Raw genomic sequence first — 25,065 nt, forward strand, 5'->3', positions numbered from 1 at the left:
AATGGGAACAAGGATATGGAGGTAGAGATGACCACATCCAAGGTGACACACAAACAGCTTAATGGGACCAAACAAGGGGGCCTGGATAATCTCCATCCAAGAATATTAAAAGGAACTGGCACATGAAATTGCCAGCCTAATAGCAAGGATTTTTAATGAATCTGTGAACTCACAGACCATACTCTATGACTAGAGAATTACAAATACAGCACCTATATTTAAGAAAGGAAAAAAGGTGATCAGGGAAAAACAGGCCCGTTGCAAACAACTGAGGTCAAGGTAAGGTCTTAGGACACATTTTGAAAGAGAAAGTAGTTAAGAACATAGAGGTAAACAGTAACTGGGACAGAATACATTGTTTTACAAAAAGCTATATTGTGTCAGACCAACTTGATCTATTTTTTAAGAAGAGAAGACCATGACAAAGGAAATGCAGTCGATCTAATCTGCCTGCATTTGATACAATTCCTCATAGGAAATTATTAGCTAAAGTGGAGAAGATAGGGATTAATACAAGAATCGAAAGTTGAGTAAGGAACTGGTTAAAGGGGATGCTAGAGTCGGTCATGCTGAAAGGTGAACTGTCAGACTGCAGGGAGGTTACTAGTGAAGTTCCTCAGGGATCAGTCTTGGGACCAAACTTATTTAACATTTTAATTAATAACCTTGGCACACAAAGTGGGTGTGTGCTAATTTGCCAATACAGTGGAAGACTAGAATATCATACAAGAAGATCTGGATGACCTTGAAAACAGGAGTAATAGAAATGGGATGAATAGTGCAAAGTCATGCACTTAGGTACCAACAACAACAAAATTTGCTACAAGGTGGGGATGTATTGGTTGGAAGCGACAGAGGAGGAGAAAGACCTGGGTGTATTGTTCAATCACAGGATGACTGTGAGCCATCAATGTGATGCAGCCATGCAAAAGGCTAATGCAATCCTAGGATGCATCAGGCATAGTATTTCCAATAGAGACAGGGAAATGTTATTACCATTATACAAGGCACTGGTGAGACCTCATCCAGAACACTGTGTGCAATTCAGACACCCATGTTTAAGAAAGATTAATTCAGACTGGAACACATGCTGGAGAAGGGCTACTAGAATGATCAGAGGAATGGAAAATGTACCTTACAAGAGGAGACTTAAGAAACTTGGTTTCTTTAACCTAACAAAGAAGGCTGAGGAGACATAGGATTACTCTCTATAAATACATCAGAGGGATAAACACCAGTGAGGGAGAAGAGTTATTTAAGTTAAAGGCCAATGTTGGCACAAGAACAAATGGATATAAAGTGGCCTTCGATAAGTTGAGGCTTGAAATTAGACAAAGGTTTCTAACCGCCAAATGAATGAAGTTCTGGAACAGTTTTCCAGAAGTGGGGACAAAAAACCTAACTTGTTTAAAGACTGAGCTTGATAAGTTTATGCAGGGTATGGTATGATGTCACCTGCAGTGGCATATGGCCCTTCCACAAATGATATTAGCAAATGTCTCCAGTGGCTGGAGATGGGACACGAGATGGGGAGGGCTCTAGTTACTACAAAGAATTCTTTCACAGGCTTTTGGCCAGTGGGTCTCACCCACATGCTCAGGGTCTAACTCAGTGCCATATTTGGGGACGGGAAGGCCTTTTCCCCCAGGTCAGACCGGCAGAGACACTGGGGGGGTTTCCATCTTCCTCTACAGGATGGGGCATGGGTCACTTGCTGGTTTGAACTGGAGTAAATGGTAGATTCTCTGTAACTTGAAGTTTTTAAATCAAGAGTTGAGAACTTCAGTAACTCAATCAGAGGTTACGGGTCAGGTCCTGTGGCCTACAATGCGGAGGAGGTCATACTAGATGAGCATGATGGCCTCAAAGTCTGAGTCTACAAGCACACTTGACATTGGGTAGGTGCAGAAGAAAGCTCATTGCTCACACCACTATTTAGATATTATTATGGATTCATCTTCATTCGCCTATATTTAACTAGTTTTTTAATATCTATGCTGCACCTTGTTTTGTAGCATTCCTGCTTTTCCATTGTTCTTTTTTAGTGCCTTAGAAATTTAGGGTGAAATTCAAGCCTTTGCAGACGGCCAGCACAAGGTTTATGTTCCATCTAAGTCCTCTAGTTTATGGGCCCTCTGCGTAGGGGCGAATATGATGTAGTACTACATGATATGAGTACTACGAGTTGTGGTAGCACAACTCTGATCCACCCTCAGAGGTTGAGGATCGGAGTGTTTCCACTGAAGTTTGAACAGACAACCCTGAGAAAGCGCTTGATGGCCGTATAAAGTTTTTAAAATCACCCTCTTAGAAACCACCTCATCACAGATGTCTCCTCAACACCAGAATCAAACATGTACACTCCTGGTATGGACTGACTAATGTCATTCCATGAAACAAACTGACATTGTAATTAGTCCGGCAGCAATTGGTGTCTTAAATTAGGTAACTGAATACACAATTAAATTCCATCTTAAATGGGAACCCAATAGGAACTGTCTGAAAAAACTATAAAAACCAACTGGTGCCTGAAGTTTTCTCTATCATTTTAAAGAACAAGAGTTCATTTACAGCATCAAACAGGAACTTACATGAGAGGAAAGTGATCAGGAACAGTCAGCATGGATTCACCAAGGGAAGGTCATGCCTGACTAATCTAATCGCCTTCTATGATGAGATTACTGCTTCTGTGGATGAAGGGAAAGCAGTGGATGTATTGTTTCTTGACTTTAGCAAAGCTTTTGACACGGTCTCCCACAGTATTCTTGTCAGCAAGTTAAAGAAGTACGGGCTGGATGAATGCACTATATGGTGGGTAGAAAGTTGGCTAGATTGTCGGGCTCAACGGGTAGTGATCAATGGCTTCATGTCTAGTTGGCAGCCGGTGTCAAGTGGAGTGCCCCAGGGGTCGGTCCTGGGGCCGGTTTTGTTCAATATCTTCATAAATGATCTGGAGGATGGTGTGGATTGCACTCTCAGCAAATTTGTGGATGATACTAAACTGGGAGGAGTGGTAGATACGCTGGAGGGCAGGGATAGGATACAGAGGGACCTAGACAAATTGGAGGATTGAGCCAAAAGAAATCTGATGAGGTTCAATAAGGATAAGTGCAGGGTCCTGCACTTAGGACGGAAGAACCCAATGCACAGCTACAGACTAGGGACCGAATGGCTAGGCAGCAGTTCTGCGGAAAAGGACCTGGGGTAACAGTGAACAAGAAGCTGGATATGAGTCAGCAGTGTGCCCTTGTTGCCAAGAAGGCCAATGGCATTTTGGGATGTATAAGTAGGGGCATAGCGAGCAGATCGAGGGACGTGATCCTCCCCCTCTATTCGACATTGGTGAGGCCTCATCTGGAGTACTGTGTCCAGTTTTGGGCCCCATACTACAAGAAGGATGTGGATAAACTGGAAAGAGTCCAGCGAAGGGCAACAAAAATGATTAGGGGACTGGAACACATGAGTTATGAGGAGAGGCTGAGGGAACTGGGATTGTTTAGTCTGCAGAAGAGAAGAATGAGGGGGGATTTGATAGCTGCTTTCAACTACCTGAGAGGTGGTTCCAGAGAGGATGGTTCTAGACTATTCTCAGTGGTAGAAGAGGACAGGACAAGGAGTAATGGTCTCAAGTTGCAGTGGGAGAGGTTTAGGTTGGATATTAGGAAAAACTTTTTCACTAGGAGGGTGGTGAAACACTGGAATGCGCTGCCTAGGGAGGTGGTGGAATCTCCTTCCTTAGAAGTTTTTAAGGTCAGGCTTGACAAAGCCCTGGCTGGGATGATTTAATTGGGGATGGGCCCTGCTTTTGAGCAGGGGGTTGGACTAGATGACCTCCTGAGGTCCCTTCCAACCCTGATATTCTATGATTCTATGATTCTAAAGAAATGGAAAATTATCTAAAGATAAACTAGTGCAGGCATGGTGATGAGAAACTGACACAAACCAAATTAAAGGGCAAGTAAGGAAGTCTAGCATGATGATGCTTTTTGCATTATGCAACAGCTTAAGCAGGTGGTAATTGGATTTTTAAGGCACTTGTTTGCCAGTAGTTGAGAAAATGAAAACTATTCAGTAAATCTCCTCTAATCATTTACAGCGGAGAGCTGCCACTCATTTAAGCTTACCCTGCATATTATAGCTTCAGAGGGAACAAAGTTCTCACTCTCATTTCCCTGCAGCTTTGAAACATGTCCCTTCCTCTTCCCACTCGGTGCTGCTCAAGAGTTCATTTACAGCATCTAATTGGATGGGGGGAGTGCATACATAAAAAACAGTGTAAATAGTAGCATTTTAAAAAGAGATAGAAAGTCTGACCCCACCAACTTTGTGCTAGCAATGTCCCTTAGAATTAATGGGACCTTCAAAAAACAAACTTCTCCACTTGCTATATCAACTAAGTAGTGAATAAATGAGGGCCTGCCAGTAGAGGTCCTTGAAGGCATTCAGAGTACATATGGTACCAAGAATGATGATTACTCTTGCAGTTCTGGAAAGAGAGACACAGGATGTTCTTAAGTTACCAGAGGTAGCAGAAAGGACACAGAGCTGCTGAGAATGTGGGAAATGACAATCACATGGTGAGATCAGCAATAGTTAGTTATTTATAGACTATCCTTGTAGAAGGCTTACATCAGTGATCTCCATCCTTTTTATGCACAAGATCACTTTTTGATTTTAAGATCAACCTGGCATCTACCCCCCCATCCCCGAGGCCCCGCCCACTCCATTCCCCACTCCCTCCATCGCTCGCCCTCCCACACCCTCACTCACTTTCACCGGGCTGAGGCAGGGGGTTAGGGTGCAGGAGGGGGTGTGGGGTCTGAGCTGGGGCCAAAGAGTTCAGAGTATGGGAGGGGCTCCGGGCTGAGCCTGGGGCAGGGGGTTGGGGTGCAGGAGTGAGGGATGCAAGCTCTGGGAGGGAGTTTGGTGCAGGAGGCGTGCAAGAGGGGGTGCGAGGTCTAGGCTCCGGCCAGGAGGCGCTTACCACAGGCAGCTCCTGGTCGGCGGTGCAGCGGGGCTCAGGCAGGCCAATGGGAGCTGTGGGGTCAGCAGTTGCACAGGCAGAGCATGGAGACCTGCTGTCCCCCTCCTTCCCAGAGGCCGCAGAGACATACCAGCAGCCAGCCAGCCACTTCTGAGAGTGATGTGGGGCCACGGCAGGCAAGAAGCCTGCTGGAGCCCTGCTGCACCACCAGCCGCAGAGATTGCGATCGACTGGCAGAGGCTCCAGGATCAACTAGATGATCGCGATTGATGGGTTGGTGACCACTGGCTTAGAGTTTTTCAGGTTCGATTATTAAAGCAGCAATTACCAGGTCCAATAGACAGTTTTTTTTAAAAATGTATGCTGTGGAACTCAAGTTTGCCATTATCTGCACAATGCGTCCAAACCCAGAGGGCTTGAGTTTGTACCTCCTGGGTGCTGTTCCTCTTTCACTAGTAGACTGACAGATAGCAGAATGTCCTCAAACAAGATGCTTTGGAGTCTATTAGTTTCGTTCCGCCCAGGTCTACTTCCCTAACTCAGCAGAGGCAGTTAACAGCAGAGCATCTCCCTGCTCACTTATTTTAGTTATTATCTTGAGATGATCTCCCACCACTGAATGCCTTCAGAGACGACAATGACAGTAGCAGAAAATATCCCTTTTCCCCCAAAGTCTTCTCCTACATGCAGAATCGGGGCAGACTCTTCACAAAAGAACAGCCAGTTAGGAGCCAAATAAGGCTTCAGTACCAGCAGAGACCAAGCAGAAGGGAAACATGCCACCAAGAGAGAGTACCAGTGTAAGAAGTAAGCCAACATATTTTCAGAAACTCCTCAAATGGCTCGGCAGCAGTTCTGCAGAAAAGGACCTAGGGACCGAATTGCTCGGCAGCAGTTCTGCGAGAAGGACCTGGGGTTACAGTGGACGAGAAGCTGGATATGAGTCAACAGTGTGTCCTTGTTGCCAAGAAGGCCAATGGCATTTTGGGATGTATATGCAGAGGCATTGCCAGCAGATTGAGGGACATGATCGTTCCCCTCTATTCGACATTGGTGAGGCCTCATCTGGAGTACTGTGTCCAGTTCTGGGCCCCACACTACAAGAAGGATGTGGATAAATTGGAAAGAGTCCAGCGGAGGGCAACAAAAATGATTAGGGGACTGGAACACATGATTTATGAGGAGAGGCTGAGGGAACTGGGATTGTTTAGTCTGCAGAAGAGAAGAATGAGGGGGGATTTGATAGCTGCTTTCAACTACCTGAAAGGGGGTTCCAAAGAGGATGGCTCTAGACTGTTCTCAGTGGTAGCTGATGACAGAACAAGGAGTAATGGTCTCAAGTTGCAGTGGGGGAGGTTTAGGTTGGATATTAGGAAAAACTTTTTCACTAGGAGGGTGGCGAAACGCTGGAATGCGTTACCTAGGGAGGTGGTGGAATCTCCTTCCTTAGAAGTTTTTAAGGTCAGGCTTGACAAAGCCCTGGCTGGGATGATTTAGTTGGGGATTGGTCCTGCTTTGAGCAGGGGGTTGGACTAGATGACCTCCTGAGGTCCCTTCCAACCCTGATATTCTATGAAATGCAGCTGTTATGCCAGACCCTACCCTGACCACCCCCCTCCCCCCATATCTTAAACTGTTTATACACAAGGAGAAAAAGACAAAAACCTTTATGCTACCCTGCAAGGGTCACCATTCCTTAAGGCTGTGATTATCTGGGGAATGTACATCTTACTAATTGTTTGATACTGGGGCCTTTCTATGGATAGCTGTGTCAGACTGAAAACTCCATTTTGAGTGTGGGGTTTGTATGCCTTTTCTGCTGAATTTTGCCTCCATGTTGAGCTGAAACCCACAGGTGGTGACAGGAGAAATTCTTGTACCTGGCACAAAGATAACAGTGGAGGGTCATTAAATTTGAAGGCCTCTTCATATGGAATACTCATGGACAAAGATGGCTACCACCCAGAGCAAGCCAGTTTTTCAAGTCCGAGCTCCAAGGGGGTGGTAATCAGGCAGCAGATCCCCTGGTGGACGACTAATGGGAGGTGACCCAAAAAAGGGGACAGGAAGTTATAAAAAGAAGGGTCTCTTACGGATCATTTTAGAGAGCGCATGGAAGGTCACTGACTGCAGGGTTCAGAGATGGATTCATGATTCGGAAAGGAAGCCATGTGCAGGAGAGGAAGGATTCTGGATACACTCTAAGAGACTCTGACCTAAGCCCAAACAGTACTCAGGAGTGGTGAGGAAACTGAAGCACGGAAATGTGTACAGGTGTTTTATCGTTTTGTCTAGATCTGTATATTTTTTGTGCTGTCTAAAGTAAAGAGGGATTGATTTAGGAACCCTCTGCAAAGCCTGTGTGTGTTTCCACTATCACATATCCCTAGAGAGGTCAACTGCAAGGCAGAGTACCCCCAAGGCTGGAGCTCTGGAAAAGGGTGTGGTTAAGTAACAGATGTCTACGGGAACCAGCACTGGTCCTGGGGACCTAGAGCAGCTGGACCATGAGGTCTCCTCACGAAGAACTAACAGAGAGCCTGTGCCCAGGAAGCTTCCCTTACACACCAATGAAAGAGAGTGCAGACTCAGGACTTTGAGCTCAGTCTCAGGAAACATAAAAACACATGGGTCTAGTGTGGTGGGGTCCACACACATCAGCCTGGTGAGTGTCAAGCAGGGGGAGCGTGGCCAAGGCTGTGACAAAGTACAAGACTGATCAGACTGTGGGGTGCACCACGTGGGTGGGTCTCTTCTCTCCATTTTCCACTCCCTTCCGGCAAGATTCTTCTGGTATTAGCCTACGTTCCAGGAGACACATCATGTGCAAGGCATTTGCTCTCTCTCACTACTGCTAGAATCACTCAAAATTATCAAGTTCAGTTTCCAAGATGGAGCAAGCACATGAATCCTCATTCACAAGGATGCAAGTCAAATCTGCAAGAAAAGCTCTTTCACACTGCCACCTGCCTCCATGATACAGCAAAGGGGATCCCAAGAGTCCCAGCTAAAATTGTGGGTTTTGGACACTATAGCAGGGAAAGCCTGGTAACTGTGTCCATGGATAGAAAAGCTGTCTGCCAGTTTTGATAGCTCTTCCTTGCACACAAGGGATATGTTATGGGATCTGTAACAGGTTGCTAGGTTCCATAATTGTTGCTAGGTTCCATAAACATTGTTTTTCCTTTAAATCATTCCAGAAGGAAAACTGCCCCTCTCTAAATAAAACTATTGTTGAAGGAAATGTGTTACAAACTTCAGAGATTGTGGCTCCCCAAGCCCATTTCCATTTGTTGTTGGGGTATAACAGCACACTGTTTTTCCCGCTGAGCAGTGCTGCTTATCTACTGGGACACTTCCAGACATGCCAACTCTCACAAATTAATCGCAAGAGATGCGATTTCTAAGTAAAATTAAGCCTGATTCATGATCTCGCAAGTTTCATGATCTTCAAAAAAAGAGCAGCACTATAAACAATGGCTAATGATATTCAGCAGCAAGAAGGATCTAAATTCTGAAGCAAGACCCTGTTTTCTGTAGCTCTTCAATTCATCAGACTGAGGATTCTGCAGCATTTTCAGGTACATTTTTTAAAATGGACATTTTACTGAGTGAAATAAGAAAACACCACAATAGGCAGTTGCTATAGTAGTACCCAGTTGTTTTGATATTAAATTCAATGTTGTTTCTGTACCATGATCTCTTCAGTTTTCCCCCCACAGATCATTGTTAACACACCACGAGTACATTGTAGAAATTGGAGTGGCAGGTGGGTGCGCCAGGACAGGCACGGTAATTAGACGTTTAGGAGCAGAGATGGGGACACATGGGACTTTTGGCCTTTGGGAAGAATTGTGGGAGAAGCACATTAATCCATATTACAGAACAGAATAAGAACCTATACAGAACAGGATGTGTCTACTATAACCGTCAGTGGTGAAATAATTAGCAGTGTTGACATTTGACGTTTCAGAATTGAGATGAGCAGGAGTAGCTCACACCCCTTACTGCTAACGCCATCTGCAGACTCAAGACAACAAAAACACTCAAGACATCAGATGCTATAGCAAATTCTTCCACAATGGGTGAATTTTGCAGCAGGTTCCAGAACACACAGGGTCTGGATCCCATATAAAGCACGTGGTCAGTGTTTCAGTTATTTTTTTATTTAAAGCCTTTTCTAATATCAACTTCAAACTAAAATCTCATCACACTCCACCCTTTTTACAACTTGTTGCTGATATCCATGAGAAATGAATGGTATTTGTTTACATCCTCTTACTTCCTCCTATTTGCTGGCCCAGACTTGCATGCTTCTGGGGCTTGGTAGCAGTTCCTCGGCTTCTCTGCCAGCTCATTCTGGCGTACGTTTAAGTCAGCATACAGAACCCTTTATTTAAGGAAGATGGGCAACACCAGTGCAATGGACTTTTCAACTGATTGCACTCAACTTTCTCATTAGAAATTATATGGAAGCCAGGTAAGCATAAATATCCAAATGCACTGTAGGTTTTGACGTTAGTACATTCGTTAGTACTTTATACCATGAGTAAATAGCTACATTTTCCATTTAAGCAAGGACTAGGTGGCATTTTGTCCCATCCTACACTAGCTGTAGCGTATCATTTTCCTATACTCTTACCTGTCCCTTTCTCTTGATTTTATTTAATTTATTTAAAGACTACAGATTGTCATTTTCACCAGTGGTCCTTGTGTTTTCACCCACAGGCTATACGTGTTACACTTATTTTAATGTTTAAAAAAATTCTATAGCATCCAGAATAATGGAACTCTACACCAATACCTGCAAAGTGAAAACTGTTGATGTCACCTTCTCTTTCCAGTAGACGATTGACTTCTGGTAAGAACAAATCCAACCAGCTCACATATTGCCAATATTGCAACAGTTCTCAAACTGTGGGTCAGGACCCCAAACTCAGTCATGACCCCATTTTAATGGGGTCGCCAGGGCTGGCTCAGATTTGCTGGGGCCCAAGGCAGAAGCTGCAGCCCCACCTCCTAGGGCTGAAGCCGAAGCCTGAGGACTTCAGCCCTGGGCAGCGGTGCTCAGGTTGCTGAAGCCCTTCGACTTAGGTCCCCCAACCCAGGGCAATGGGGTTTGGGCTTTGGCCTTCCCCCACCCAGGGCAGCAGGGTTCAGGCGGGCTCAGGTTTCGGAACCCCCTCCTGGGTCTTGTAGTAATTTTTCTTGTCAGAAGAGGGTCACAGTACAATGAAGTTTGAGAACCCCTGCAATATTGTATTTGAGAGGGGAAAGGGATGGACCACAAGAGAGGCAGAGATTGTGGCAGACCTGCTTTTTCAGTGTCAGCAATCAGTTTATAATATGAACAGGGCAATAAACAGCATGCTTTGCAAAGGTCAGAGTACGTTTGCCTTTGAATAAAATTGACATTGGAAAGACTCACCTGTGAATTTACACAGAGAAATTATAATGAAAAGTTTGGTTTAAAAAACTCTCTTGCATGGGCTGAAGAGATTAAAGAGGAATAGGTTAGACTGAGATTGTCATGAGAACTGACACTGGAAACAAGTTTCAAACACTCCTATTTTGCCAGCTGTTCTTTCTGTCATAGTACAGAACAGTGTCAGCTAGTTCCCTTCCCTACCCCCACACTGGTAAAGAAACTCTCAGGCCTTCTGGTTTTTCACAACATCAAACTACTTTAATGAGGAATTGACATTTACAGTGGAGTTCTAGACTGGAATGTTTTAAATGCAGATCTCCACCCTGTAATTAATATTGGATAATGAGTTAAGACATCTGCTAATGGTTGGATAAATAAGACATGTAAAATGTTCACTATTTTTGTTTTTTCTTTCAGCTAAGAATTTATGCATAACGACACTCCCTGCTTGAGAGAACACTAAAGCTTCAAGACAGACCAGTAAGAAAATGTTTACATTGGAATAAACACCCTGCCGTTGGCCTGGATCAGTGTACTCAGGCTCACGGGCTGAAAACCTACTGTGTAGACATCTGGGCTTGGGCCCAAGCTCTGGGACCCTGCGAGGGGTCCTATGTTATTTGGAATTAATTGAAGGAGGGTAATAGAATTGTTAATTGAGTCCTGCATCAGCCACTCAATTATCCTGACCGGAATCAATGTGAGACTGACAGGCCTATAACCTGAGTCATCCCATTAACTTTTTAAAATATTGATATTAACATTAGTTTTCTTCTCATCTTCTGGAACTTCCCCAGTGTTTCAAGATTATTGAAAAGTGTCTTGAATTCAAATTATCTGGACCCACTGATTTAAAAATGTCTAACTTTAGTAGCTTCTGTTTAACATCTTCCTCAGATACAAGTGGAATGGAAAGAGTGTTCTGACCATCTGATACGACTATATCATGTTTTTCCCCCAAATACCAAACAGAAATATTTACTGAACACTTTCTTTTCTGCATTATTATTGATAATTGTACCATTTCCATCTAGTAGTGGACCAACACCATTGTTAGGATTCTTTTTGTTCCTAATATACTTAAACTCCTTATTGTCTTTAACTCTGCTGGCCATAGCTTTCTTTCTCGTGTCCCTTTGTTTCCTTTATCAATTTTCTACAATTCCTAGCTTCTGATTTGTATTCATTACTATCAACTCCTATTTCCTCCATTTGTTACAGCTGCCTTCATTTCCACTCCAAACCAGATCAGTTTTTCCACCAATATGGCCTTCTTCTTCAATTGTGGGATTGTGGCTTTTAGGGCATCTAGCGAAGTGTTCTTAAACAACTTCCACTTACTCACATTTTCTGTATTAAATTCTTCCTTTCAGCTGATCTGGTTCATGATTGTTTGCAGCTTTGTGAAACTGACCATTTTAATGCAAAAAAATCTCTCTCTCTCTCTCTCAGAGGTCTGGATTTTATTCTGTTTGCACATTATAAAAGTGATCAACTCATGATCACTTGTACATACGCTACCATTAATTATTAGTTCTGCGATCAGTTCCTTAAACTGTCTAGATTTTAGTGCATGACTGAGCCTTCTAATAATCTATCTAGGGCTATCAAGTGATTAAATAAATGGTGTTCTATTCTTGTTTAACAGTGCGATTAATCGCACTATTGATTTTTTTAAACAGTTTTGGACATTTTCAAATATATTGATTTCAGTAACACCACAGAATACAAAGTGTACCGTGCTCACTTTATATTTATTTTTTATTACAAATATTTGCACTGTAAAAACAAAATAGTGTTTTTCAATTCACCTAATACAAGTACTGTAGTGCAATCTCGATCATGAAAGATGAACTTACAAACCTAGAATTATATACAAAAAAACTGCACTCAAAAACAAAACAATGTAAAACTTTAGAGCCTACAAGTCCACTCAGCCAATTGCTAAGACAAACAAGTTTGTTTACATTTACGGGAGATAATGCAGGCTGCTTCTTATTTACAATGTCACCTGAAAGTGAGAACAGACATTCGCATGGTACTTCTGTAGCTAGCATTGAAAGGTATTTACATGCCAGATGGGGCATACGAATGTTTAGCATATCTGGCATGTAAATACCTTGCAATGCCAGCTACAAAAGTGCCATGTGAACGCCTGATACCTTTGTGAGGGGTGGATAAGAGATTGTTTAGGCAGGGATAAGAGGAAGCTCTGTAGTTGCCTCATGTGAGCACAGACTTCCTAAGAATATCTACATGGAGACCACTGGTCCGAGAAGAGACAGAAGCATACGAATGGAAATTCCCCTTGAAAGGTTGATTGTTTTGGTAAGATTTCTCCCCTTCTCCTGTCTTTCCTGCAATAAGCAATTTAGTAGATTACAATGACCAACCCCACTCAGATTGGGAATACACAGAACTCTCACATAACCATGGCTCTGCAGCATCCTTCTTGCTCAGTGGTAGAGCGTACAACTGACTCTGGATGAGGCTTGGATAAGGTGGTCACCCAGGAAAGGTGAGAGACAGACCACTTCCTTTTGACAGCTACTAGTAACACTACCAGCCCTGTTGCTAAACCAGAGGGCAAGGACCTGTACTGGTAATGTGCTCCAAGAGCAAAGCTTAGGAAGCAACTGTGAGACTGTCAAACTGGGATACGAAGACAGGCATCCTTCACATCTATAGAAGTCATGCAGGCCCTTCCATTGATGTCAGCTAGTGTGGATTTGAAGGTGTCCATCTTGATTTTTGTTAAATGGACCTGTTTGATACTTTCGGAAAGTGCTTTGTAGCCTTCTGGGCTTGTTTTAGATTAACTAGGAATAATACGGGGTAAGGCCTTTTCTCCCAGGAAGAGGAGGGATAGGTTCAATAGCTCCCATTCACAGGAGATCCAGGACGGCTATCTGCATGCACTGACTCCTCCACCAGCAGAAGCCCTTAGGCGTACAATTTCTCTTTTTTTAAAATAGTTTGAGAGAGACCGTATTTGCAATACTGCCCACCCATGTTGGCATTGCTTGTAAGAGCACGCAAGGGCACTCAGGGTGCCAGATGACAATATTCTTTTGTCTTGTCTGATGCCCTAGGTAGTTGGCATGATGCCCTCAATAGTTTTCATGCCTGAAGGTTCGGGCTGAGGTGATGCTTGCCTGGACTTGGTTGCCTGTGAAGAGCCTGTATAGTGAGAAGGCCACTTTCTGGCAAAAAATTTTCCTAAGTAGAAATGACGAGTCCTTCATGACCAGGAAAAAAAGGCTCATTCATCTTCAGCAGTGACACCAAGATCAATTTTGACTGGTGCACGCCGAGGAATGTTCTGGCCTTGCAGAATGGAGGCGGGGTAAAAGAAAGAAATTGTGGACCAAGAAGCCCCTCACTACCTGCCAGTTCTTCTGCATCTGAACTGCTGTCAACTTATCACTCCATAGCCAGCTGCTGGGGGAAGGAGGTGGAGGCAGTACCGAGGCAGGGCAATCTGCACCAGAAGCTGGGAGCAATAACCAGGATATTAGGGCCTGATGACAACTGGAAATGACAGCCCAATAGTTAAGCCATGGCGACCTGCAGTGGCAGCTGATAATATTGCCTGATGTTTTCCCAGTCTTTAGGTGTGGCAGGAAATCCCTATCCTGCTATTACACAGTCCCAGGGTGTATTAGGAGGGATATATAGCCATAGCTTGACTAAGGAATCTGTAGATCTCAAATGTAGCTCACAATACTCAGAGTTTTCCTGAAAATCTGTTCTCTGTGCACATGGTTTTTTGTTTCTTTAATAATTTTATTATTTTAGTTTTTAGCTCTGATTTGGAGAGTTGGCCTTCCTCTCCTAAGCACAGAGAATTCCTACTGTGGGGCTGTGTGTATGCATGCCTACAGGAAACAGCACATATCTATGGCATGGTCTTTTCAACACTGAATTGCCAATGCTGCACTCTGTGAGGGTGAGCAGTTACTGAAGAATGCCTGCCCTGTTGCACTTCATAAAGGTAAATAGGGGAATTAGATGCTGAGAATTATCTGCACTCTGCAGATTTACAGAGTTTTGAGGGAAACAGATTTCACTTTGTGACTCTTAGGGTACACCCACCCTGCAATAAACAGCCCACAGCTGTGACTCTTGGAGCCTGGGTCAATTGACATGGGGTCACAAGACTCGAACTGGGGGGCAAAAAATTGCAGTGTACACATTCCAGCTCAGGCTGGAGCCTGGGCTCCGAGACCTACCCCTCTCATGGGACTTCAGAGCCCGGGCTCCAGCCCCAGCCTGAACATCCACTCTGCACTTTTTAACCCTGCAGCCTAAGCTCGCTGACCCAGGCTGGCCACAGCCATGCTGCAGATCTTTTATTGCTGTGTAGACATACCCTTAGAGCACCTCCTAGAGGAAACCATTGATTCAGACTCTTCAGAAGATGGAAGAGCACCAGAACCTATGTAAAAGTAGGGGGGCTGCCAGCACTGGAACCGAGGCCCTACCCTTTCTCTTCCTCCCAAGGCCCCGCCCACTGTTCCGCCTCTTCCCTGAGGCCTTGCCCCCTGACCAGTCCAGAAGCTGGGCCTGGTAAGAGTCTCTCTGGCAGCCCTGCACCCCGTCCCAGGACAAGTGGAGGGTCTGGGGCTCCCCACAGATTCATGGTTCTCTGGAGGTGGGGAAGGGACCCTGTGATTACTTTTTTGAGCAGCTTTCGTGCCTTGAGAAAAAGGGGGTTTGTGTAGGACTGGGCCCATACGGGAGCTTCCCAGCATCCCACGCTTTGTTCAGGTGAGATTCCTGGACATGGCCTGGAGGTAGGCTGACCCTAGGCCAGGGCCACAAGGCTCTAGCTCGTCATACAAAGGGAGTCTTTGGCCATTTTGCCGCACTGGGAGGCGCTACTGGGCTGACATTGCTGGCAGAGAATAGCTATGAGCCACTGAAGAGCTGGAGGGGATGCATGGTGCAGAACGGACGGAGGGGTTGGGTCTGAGCGCAGGTTACCAGGCTCTCCTTGCTCTGTCCCTGGATCCCTCTCATTAGCGTCCTGGCACCACCAGTGCAGGGGAGGTTTCGGGCAGCTGCTCCGTGGGGCTGTGAATGCAGACTCCAGGGGTTGGGTGGAAAGCTTCCCTGGCCCTTTGACACTTTGTTCAATCTAAGCTCCCCCACATGGAGAGGGGAGGGAGCAGCTGCTTGCTGGTCCCAGGGCTGCTGTGTTCATCTGTGCCAGGTTCAGGGGATTTTGCTGCCGCCGTGTCCTGGGGGCTCTCCTGCTTGGGAAGGGAGGCTGCTAGAAACCCTACTCTGTCTGAGCACTGGAGGCACACAGAACGCCATGGAGGTAATTAATCAGCAGGGGAGATGCAGGAGACATCTGATTTTCCCCTTCTCTACCACGCTGCATTCCACATGGTTGAACAGAGGTGACAGAGTACCAGCCACTCAGGGGGAAGGGAATCCTCTGGCAGGAGAGGCAGACCTTCACAGCCAGGAGATTTTAAACCTTCTCCCTCCCCCGTCTTTAAAGTTTGCTCTGCAGTAGGGAGGAGCTGGACTCTGCTGGCTTAAAGCTAGAGAGGTAGATGAAATCTGGGGGCCTCAGAGGTGGAACAATACACCTCCCCTACTGCCAATTGACAGGTTTAGTCGGTCTCCCAGTCTGCATAGAACAGATAACAGCATTTTCTAATACACCTGTCAATAGAGGATACTTTAGTTATGTATTTAGAAAAATATATATACTAATGAGTCTCAGCTACAGGATATAGATTGAGCCATTTAGGCTCTGTGAAGAGAGACGTTACCAGGACTTTCTACATAGCCTGGGAGCAAACTAATATTGGTTGAATTTTTACATAAAAATGTGAAGTGCTTAAGAAGGATCAGGCTGTGGCCTGGTCTGCGTGACCACACCAGGGAGTAAGAGCTGGTGTGCTGGGAGAAGTACACAGCACTAGGTACAAGACTGGCAAAAGGCACATCCCCATGAAGCAGAGGGAAACCAGGAGTCAGAGTGTGACTCACTCAAGCTGCCTTCCAGTCTGCTCAGGGGCAATGCACAAACGCATCGTCCCTCGCTCGGGGCTCATGGCAATGCGATGACTGAGGGCTAGTATACACTAGGAGCACTACATGGGCACAGTTGCTCTGATGCAGCTGCGCCGCTGTAGCGTGTCTGGTGAAGTCGCTCTATGCCAATGGAAGAGAGCTCTCCCGTTGGCATAAATTACTCCACCTCCATGAGAGGCGGAAGCGACGTCGGCAGGAGAGCATCTCCCGCTGACATAGCACTGGTGTGGGCAGCACTTAGGTCGCTGTAACCTGCGTCATTCAGGGGGTGGCTTTTTCACATCCCTGACCAGTGTAAGTTATATCAACATAAGCGGTAGTGTAGACCTGCCCTCAGGCCTGGTCTACACTAAAAAGTTAGGGTGACCTAGCTACATCATTCAGGGGTGTGAAAAATCCACACCTGAGTGACATAGTTAAGCCAACCTAACCCCCGGCATAGAAAGCACTAGGTTGATTGAAAAATTCTTACATTGGCCTAGCTACTTGCCTCTTGGGGAGGCAGATTACCTAAACCAACAGGAGAACCCCTCCCGTCAGCACAGGTAGTGTCTACATTCAACTGCTACAGCAGTGCCATTGCAGTGTTTCCAGTGTAGACAAACTTCCAGTCTGAAATTAAAAATTCTCAGACAGGTGTTAGTTGGTATAATTCCACATATTGAAAAAGAAGCATTTGAAAATATTACATAGAATTTAATAATCTGATTTTATTACTTCCCGTCACCAAAGGCAGCAGTCTAGTGGTTAGATTACATGCTCAAGGAGGAACTATTGCGTCGTAGGGCTGGCTCTGCTACGGACTCCTTCTGTGACCCCATTCACCCACCAAGAAAAGAAGATCTGGGGACAATACTTCCCTGCCTCACAACTTTTGCAAGGACTCGTTTGTTAATAAAGCACCTTATGAATGCTAACTATTATGTAATTTAGAGAAGAGTTCAAACAAACTGGAAGCACTTTGCCAGTCCTAGTCAAAAAGCTCAGATAAACAATACTATGTGCTTACTGAGTAACCGTGCTGAAGAGTTAACAATGATATTTTACAATGAGTTTTTGCTTGTCTGTTGATTTAATTTGTTTCTCTTTTAGAGCTCCTGAAACCCATAAGTATTCTATTAAAATAAACACTCCTTCCACTAAGCTTTTTAATTATAATCCACCTCTAAAGATGTATTAGAATCTACAATATTACCGACAACATGCATATCTTGTCTAACTGTATTGCATGTTTCTGATTTAAACTAAACATTTGAGGTCAGGAGTCATCTTCCTCCATTTGTGCCATCTCAAGTACCAGGACAGCACTCACAATAAATCTGTTTAGTTGAATGAGAAGAAAGAACAAAGAAATAGTTTATTTTTTGACTGTGTAGAAGGTCAGTTTATCAGCCACAACATATTACAACAGTGTTTGTTCTGGTCTGTCTTGACAGAAGGCAACATGGTGGACCCACATTAGCCCAGAATTTCTTGCATGCGGCCACCCGGGGTGTTTCTTACGGCCACAGCCTCCTGGACTGTGACTGAGGGGGTAAAGTAGTGGCCCCTCACTTCCCTTCCCTGTTGCTCCTGGATGCACCGCCTTGGTGTTGGTTGCTGGAGCCACCAGCAGGGATTAGGCCCTTACCCCCTCTGGAGAGAACACTGGAGGAGCAGGCAACCCGTGATTTCCCCACCTTCCTAGGGGCTGGGGGGCTCAGGCTTTGGGCTTCAGCCATGGGGTGGCAGGGCAGCAGGCACTGGCCATGAGGCTTCAGGCTCCATCCGCAGGCACTGGCTGCATGGCAGCAGGTCCCAGGCTCTGGCCATATGGTTTCAGGATCCATCCCCAGGCCCCGTCCCCTGGCCATGGGGCTTCAGGCTCTGGGACTTCAGGGTCCAGCCCCCTGCTGCTTTCCTGGCCCCCCACCCACCCATCCCCATAGTCCCTGGCCCCTGCTGCCTCCCCCAAATCCCCATCCAGGGCTTAATTTGTCCCCAGGCTTGCCAGGGCTGAGTAAGTCTGCTGTGAAAAGTGATACTTGTATGTTTGTTAATATCACAACAGACTTACTAGCTAGCAATAAATAAATTACAATGATGTGGATGTGTGTTTGCACATATTTATTTGTTTTTCCTAAAGCTAATTAAGTATTTTAGGAAAAAGTGTGAGAGCGGCCACCAGCAAGAATTGGTAGCCACACTCTGAGGCCACCAAAAAATTTGTCCTGAGAGCCCCTGCATTAGCCTGCGTCTACCCTGAACTTTTCCTCAGATTTCTTACCGCTGCCAGCAACAATGGGAGCATGAGTGTTGAATGGTCATGAGTATTTTAATCACCATGTTGTCAAGACATGCTTTTAACAAGCAGGATTAGACAACACAAAGGTTAAAATGCTGATGGCCAGCCCCTTACCTACATTCTAGCTCTCACCGAAGCCAGCAACAGCAGAAATTTGAATTTAAAAAGGCCACATCTAACAAGGTTTTGACCAAACTAAAAACATGATTCTCAAGCATGGTTCTACCATTTATTTTTGCAGTCCACAATGGCAGAAATAAACCATGCCATAACACATTATTGCAATACCCATTATGGTATATTTTTATAGTGTAGACAGAGCCTCAGATAGATGCATATCATTGCTAACTGACTAGTTAATCCAGAGGGTTACAACATACTTCAGTTCTGATACCAATACAAGAGTGATCAGATCCGAATGTATAATTGCACTCAGTCATTTTACTATCAGCCATGGATAAAGAGGAGTTCCACTCCTTATATAAAGAAATGTGGAGGAAAAGTCATTTATATAATAGAGTACAGCAACATCCTCATAACATATAACTTTAGGAACATTTATCTGTTACTAACTACAGAGGTTGCTCAGAGACTACAGTTTAATAATGTATTATTTGGATTAATGCAGAAAGGTACTGCTTGGAAACCTATTTTAATAGAAATAGGTTTGTAAAAGAGCCCATCTTAATTTCAGACAATAGCCACCATACCAAAATCTTTGATAGAGTCTTGAGAATTGCTCCCTCCATGCCTCGTTCAGGATTCTGCTTATTCTGGATTTTAAATATGAAGGTGAGGAGAAAGCAATTTTTAAAACATCAGCCTAAAACCATATGTATTAGCAGCTTCACCCCTCCATTTCATTTTGGAGTAAACATGACACAATTTGTTCTCAGAAATTATCAGAACCAATTATCAATAACGAAAATTGTTGGCACTTAATTCTTAGCAGCACATTAATATAGTAAGAGTAAGATCTGTGATAGCATCTGGACAACTGGATTAAAGGTTGACGGGGGTTTACCATATCAGATAGGACATCACACCACTTATTCCAGTATTTTGCGTCTAGCAATGACAAATGCCTAATAATTCTGAGGAAGACAAAAAAACCTCAGTGCATCAAGACAATAGTGGAGAGTTACATAGCAAGGTAGGATTTTTTTTCCTGACTCCTCTAGACAAGAATACTTAAAAAACACAAAAAAACTATACATCTCATTTTGGATAGCGACCACTGTCAGTGGTCATATAATTATCCATCCACCTCTTTTTCAACATTCTATGCAGAATATAAATCTTGACCATCCACAGTAATGAATTCTCAGACTGTGCAATGAATAAAGTAACATTTCTTTCTATGAGTTCTGAATGTAGTTTAATTTTGATTATTTCTTCCTCTCCCCCAACTATTTTCTCCAGTCTTATATTACAGAGTGAGTTAAAGTAATTCGTTTTTAATATGCCCCTAATTTGGAATCTTTCAGAGTCCCCTCAAATTCTTCTCCTTTAAATAATGTAGGTTATTGAAATTTCATATGTGCAGATTTCAGTAGTTTCTAACCATCTTTGATGTCCTACTCTACAGACATTCTCAGTCTCCACTAAATCTTTCAAGTGTGGCAGACAACTGGAACCAGATGTGGACATAACACCACTCGATATAATTTAAGTAGTTTCTCTTAAACACATCCAAGCATCCTATATGTTCTTAACTTCTATTGCATGATGTCAGTGACCTTTCCAGAGGATCTCCTACAGCTTTTCACCCCTGAAACTCCAGAGCCCATCAGTACACGTGAAGGTTATGCTATTTTTGTCAGTAAGCATTACCTTACATTTGTACAAGTTAAGTTGCATTTGCCATCCACACTGCCCTATCGGGCAATGTGTTTAAAGCTTCTGTTTTTAAATTAATTTTTAGGAAGTTGTCCACTCATTTCTAGCATATCAATACAGATTATTTAGAATAGACCGGCATGTTGAAGTATTTCCAAAAATACAATGCTAAAGGGATATTTAAGTCAGCCTTCTTGAGATATTTTCAACAAATATTAGTTTTCCACCTAAAATATAGTGGCTAGGTCTCAATAACACACACTATTTTCAATTTAGCCACAAAATAAAGTAAGTTTTACAAGACTGAACAAAAAATTTTAATGAAATTTTAATATATGATAAATATATGAATTGTGGAAACAAAAAGACTGCAACATAATAGCAAAAGATACCCTTAATGTACTTTGAAGTCATATAAACAATATTGACCAGAACTGATTCAGATGGCACAACTACTAGAATGACAACTTAACTCTAAAGAGAAAGTTTTAGTTGCTAGTGGCTATAGTACTTCTAAACTACATGATTTAATGAAAAAATCATTTGCTTGACACACCACTTCTGAAACTGCATAGTAAAGTATTCCGATCCTGGCTCAGTCAACAGATGCTAAAACGATAAAAAAAATAATTCACAGAGCCTATACAAGAGATTGCTTTATTTAAAGTGAGAAATTATAAGACAAAACTAGACTGGAGGACTGTGACGTCAAAGCTTGCTCCATGCTTTCCATTATGAAAGACATTAAATTACTACATTAGCGCAATGACATTCCTCGTTTCCTACCCACTACCCAGTCCTCCCACTTTACTCCTCCCTTTTCCCTCCCACACTAAGCTTTATGATCATGCTCCTCCTTATCCCTACAAACTCTCCTCCCCTCTAACCAACCTCCTCCAGCATTCCACCCTCATTAATAATCCCCTCCTTTTTTCTCCTGAAGTGTTGTGCAGCCATATTTCTCACTGGGACTGGGCACATGTGGTTATATTTGTAGAGCACTCTAAAATTATAAAATCTGTGTACGATGCTGTAATAACTATTAGCATATAATACGAGTACAAGAAGTCTAAATAATACCAGAAAAAACTTTCAGTCCCCAAGAGTATAACTTTGACAAAAAGAAACTTGATGGAATGAATAATACACAACCTCTGTGTCACCTCTAATTCAGAGATGATTCAGCAGCCATTGGTGTTTCTTGATGCACAAGTAATCTTTTGCATTTCATTTGTTCCAAAGTGAGGATGAGTATCTTCATTGAACGCCTAGTGTAACTTGCAAGAATGCAGTACCTCAACAGTAACTGGACCACCCAAAGACATTTACAGCATCAGTACATGTTGGAATCTCAAGAATGTAGAATATTTAGGGTTGAATGCTGCTGTGACCACCTCTAAGCATGAGCAACTGACATCTATAAGGTGACATACATCTTGAGAACTTTAAAAAAAAATCAATTTACCATCGGTGAATAAGGCACTTTCCTTGACAAGAGGTGGCAGATGGTGCGCAAAGCCCTCAATTTATGTAGAATTTAGCTTTTTATTTTAAGAAGTTTCTAGATCCTACAGCTACAAACTTAACCTCCCAATTGTGAAACACAGCAGCATTGTTCACCTAAGTATGATCCGAGTCCATTCATGTGACTGAATGGAGTGCTTAAAGCTTTCCCAAGCAGCAACAGCATCAAGAAGTTAACAAAACTGGATAACATCCCTTATTCAGAACTTTATATAGACTGCAAAGGAATTGACACTAATTCTGTCAATTTCACTCTGCTACTGCTTGAGAAAGTTATGAAAAGCACCAGATCCATGCATAGAGGCTACTCAGGAAGAACTACCGACCAAAAATATAGAAGCTGTGTGAGAGATCTTACCTGGAGAAAAAGGCTTAGTAAACAAGGGGTTGAAAGGAAGTACCTTTCTGCCTTCCAGGGGCTAGATGAGGGTGGGGGAGCTTGGAATTTATTGGACACCTACTAGCCAAAATCTAATGCAAAAAAAAAAAAAGAGAGAGAGAGAACGCTCCCAAGATGGATCCTGGGACAGCATCTCAGCAGGATTCCCACTATCTTCCCTCCCACAGCAGTTAGGAACAGGGCCTGGAATTCTCCAAGGCATTTCCCTTTACTTGTATTAACAGCCACCCACACAAAGTTTTTCCATAGTAAACTTACAAGCTAGAGTTTGGTATGTACCTGGTAAATATTTCAAGGCCTAATTATCTCAAAATTACACACCAACAATTTAATAACTAGTACCCACTACACACCTCGATTTTGTGGCATACTGACACCCATCCAAAACTCACGCTGTACACCATATCATCAGCATCTCCTCCCATCTACATTTGACCATGAATATGAACTTCTTCGTTTCTGCATGCCAAATCACCCTAGCAATAGCCATTCAAATCACTCAGTTCCTTCTCAGAAAGTTAGTTTCTGTTCAGTCGTGATCCTCAATGTTTCATAATCTCAGCAAAAGCAATTTACTGTCATATATCAAAATAATCTCAACTTTACAAAAATATCTTGTTGCGGTAAATGAATCACATTTATTTGAGGTGGGAGGGTAATTGACCAAAATCCTGTATCTTCCTATTTTCCCTCAAAATTGTCAATTACTGAATATCAGTGTTGTGATTTACTAAAGCATTTCTTAACATTTAAGTATCACCATGTTAGACTTGCTCTGAAAAAGCAAAGAATACGACTGTAACAGATGACTTCTAATGACTACCATAAGACAGTGCAAGTCTATACATTATACGTCAAGCTTAAAGACACTTCTGAACGTATGTATTTTGTAACGGCGTTAAACGTGGTACTGTGAGACAGAGAAGAATTAGCATTATACCAAGCAAGCTTCCAGAGCACAGTTGTACGAACGTGAGGGCTGTATTTCGGAGTATTTCCACACCTCTTTCCAATAAGCCACATTCCCAAGTGTACAGTATACACACATTTCCTGGGAGATAAAAACCCACTGACAGGGCACGTAAGCTTTAAGAGAAGCCACGGAATACAGCAGGCTGGCTCTGGAGAGCTGGGGGTGGACAGAGAATTCCATCACACGCACCCCCCCACGGCACGGCACACCCCTCCCCCGCCACTGCCCCACGACCCCCCCCACTCATCCCCCGCCACTGCCCCGCGACTCCCCCCACTCGTGCCCCACACCGCCTCGTACCGCCCCCCACTCCTCCCCCACACCCCCTCGTGCCACCCTACTCCTCCCCCACACCCCCCCCACTCGTGCCCCACACCGCCTCGTGCCCCCCCCACTCGTGCCCCACACCGCCTCGTGCCCCCCCCACTCGTGCCCCCCCACTCCTCCCCCACACCCCCTCGTGCCCCCCCACTCCTCCCCCACACCCCCTCGTGCCCCCCCACTCCTCCCCCACACCGCCCCGCGCCCTCCCACTCGTGCCCCACACCGCCTCGTGCCCCCCCACTCCTCCCCCACACCGCTTCGTGCCGCCCCCCCACTCCTCCCCACACCCCCTTGTGCCGCCCCCCCACTCGTGCCTCACACCGCCCCGCGACTCCCCCCACACCGCCTCGTGCCCCCCCCACTCGTGCCCCACACCGCCTCGTGCCCCCCCACTCCTCCCCCACACCGCTTCGTGCCGCCCCCCCACTCCTCCCCCAGACCCTCTTGTGCCGCCCCCCCCACTCGTGCCCCACACCGCCTCGTGCCCCCCCCCACTCCTCCCCCACACCGCCTCGTGCCCCCCCACTCCTCCCCCACACCCCCTTGTGCCGCCCCCCCCACTCGTGCCCCACACCGCCCCGCGACTCCCCCCACTCGTGCCTCACACCCCCTCGTGGCCCCCCCACTCGTGCCCCACACCCCGCGCCCAACTCCCCGCCCCCGCAGCCCCGGTCAGGTCACGGCCCCCCGCGCGCGCTGAGGCGGGGACTCACCGCGCCCCCGCCCACCGACGCTTCGTGCTGCTTCTTCAGCCGGGACTTGAGGCTCTTCATGGCGCGGCCGCGGCTCGCTCTGCCGCCGAGCGGGACGGAGCCAGGCTCGGCGGCTCCAGCGGGGCCGCCCCTCCGCCCGCCGCACCCAATCGCCGGCCGCCGGCGCGGGCGCGCTCGCCAATGGGAACGGAGCGCGGGGGCGGGACTTCCCTTTGGGGAAAGGGGGGGGCGAGCCTCACCTGGGCGGGGGCGGGGCCTGCGCACCTGGCTGCTCAGCGCCCCGCCCCCGTGGCCGCCGCAGGGCCCGAGCGTGGCCGCCAGGGGGAGCCCGCGGCAGCGCCCCAGCACTCACTGGCGGGGGGGGGGGGCTGCTCCCTGCACTGCCAGGGGGCTGTATAGATGCATAGGGGCCCAGCAGCCCCTCTGCACAGGGCCTGCCTGGGGCGCCCCAGCAGCCCCCACCCCAGAAAGCCCCCTTGCCGGGGGTACATCCTAGACCCCCCCCACCCCAGAATCACCCTTTGTGGCTGGGAGGCTAGCTC

The 25,065-nt window shown here is 45.5% G+C and overlaps 1 protein-coding gene across 1 annotated transcript in view; it reads right to left on the bottom strand.

Moving 5' to 3' along the window:
- The window catches only part of UACA (uveal autoantigen with coiled-coil domains and ankyrin repeats), a 74,181-nt gene extending 49,527 nt beyond the window's left edge, over positions 1–24,654 (bottom strand). The window contains exon 1 of the mRNA XM_048867119.2: positions 24,524–24,654. Within this exon, the coding sequence (XP_048723076.1) occupies positions 24,524–24,583 (60 nt within the window). The 5' untranslated portion in view covers positions 24,584–24,654. The remainder of the gene's footprint in view (positions 1–24,523) is intronic.
- Positions 24,655–25,065: the final 411 nt, after the last annotated feature.

The sequence above is a fragment of the Caretta caretta genome, chromosome 10 (assembly GCF_965140235.1).
Source record: "Caretta caretta isolate rCarCar2 chromosome 10, rCarCar1.hap1, whole genome shotgun sequence".
NCBI lineage: Eukaryota > Metazoa > Chordata > Testudines > Cheloniidae > Caretta > Caretta caretta.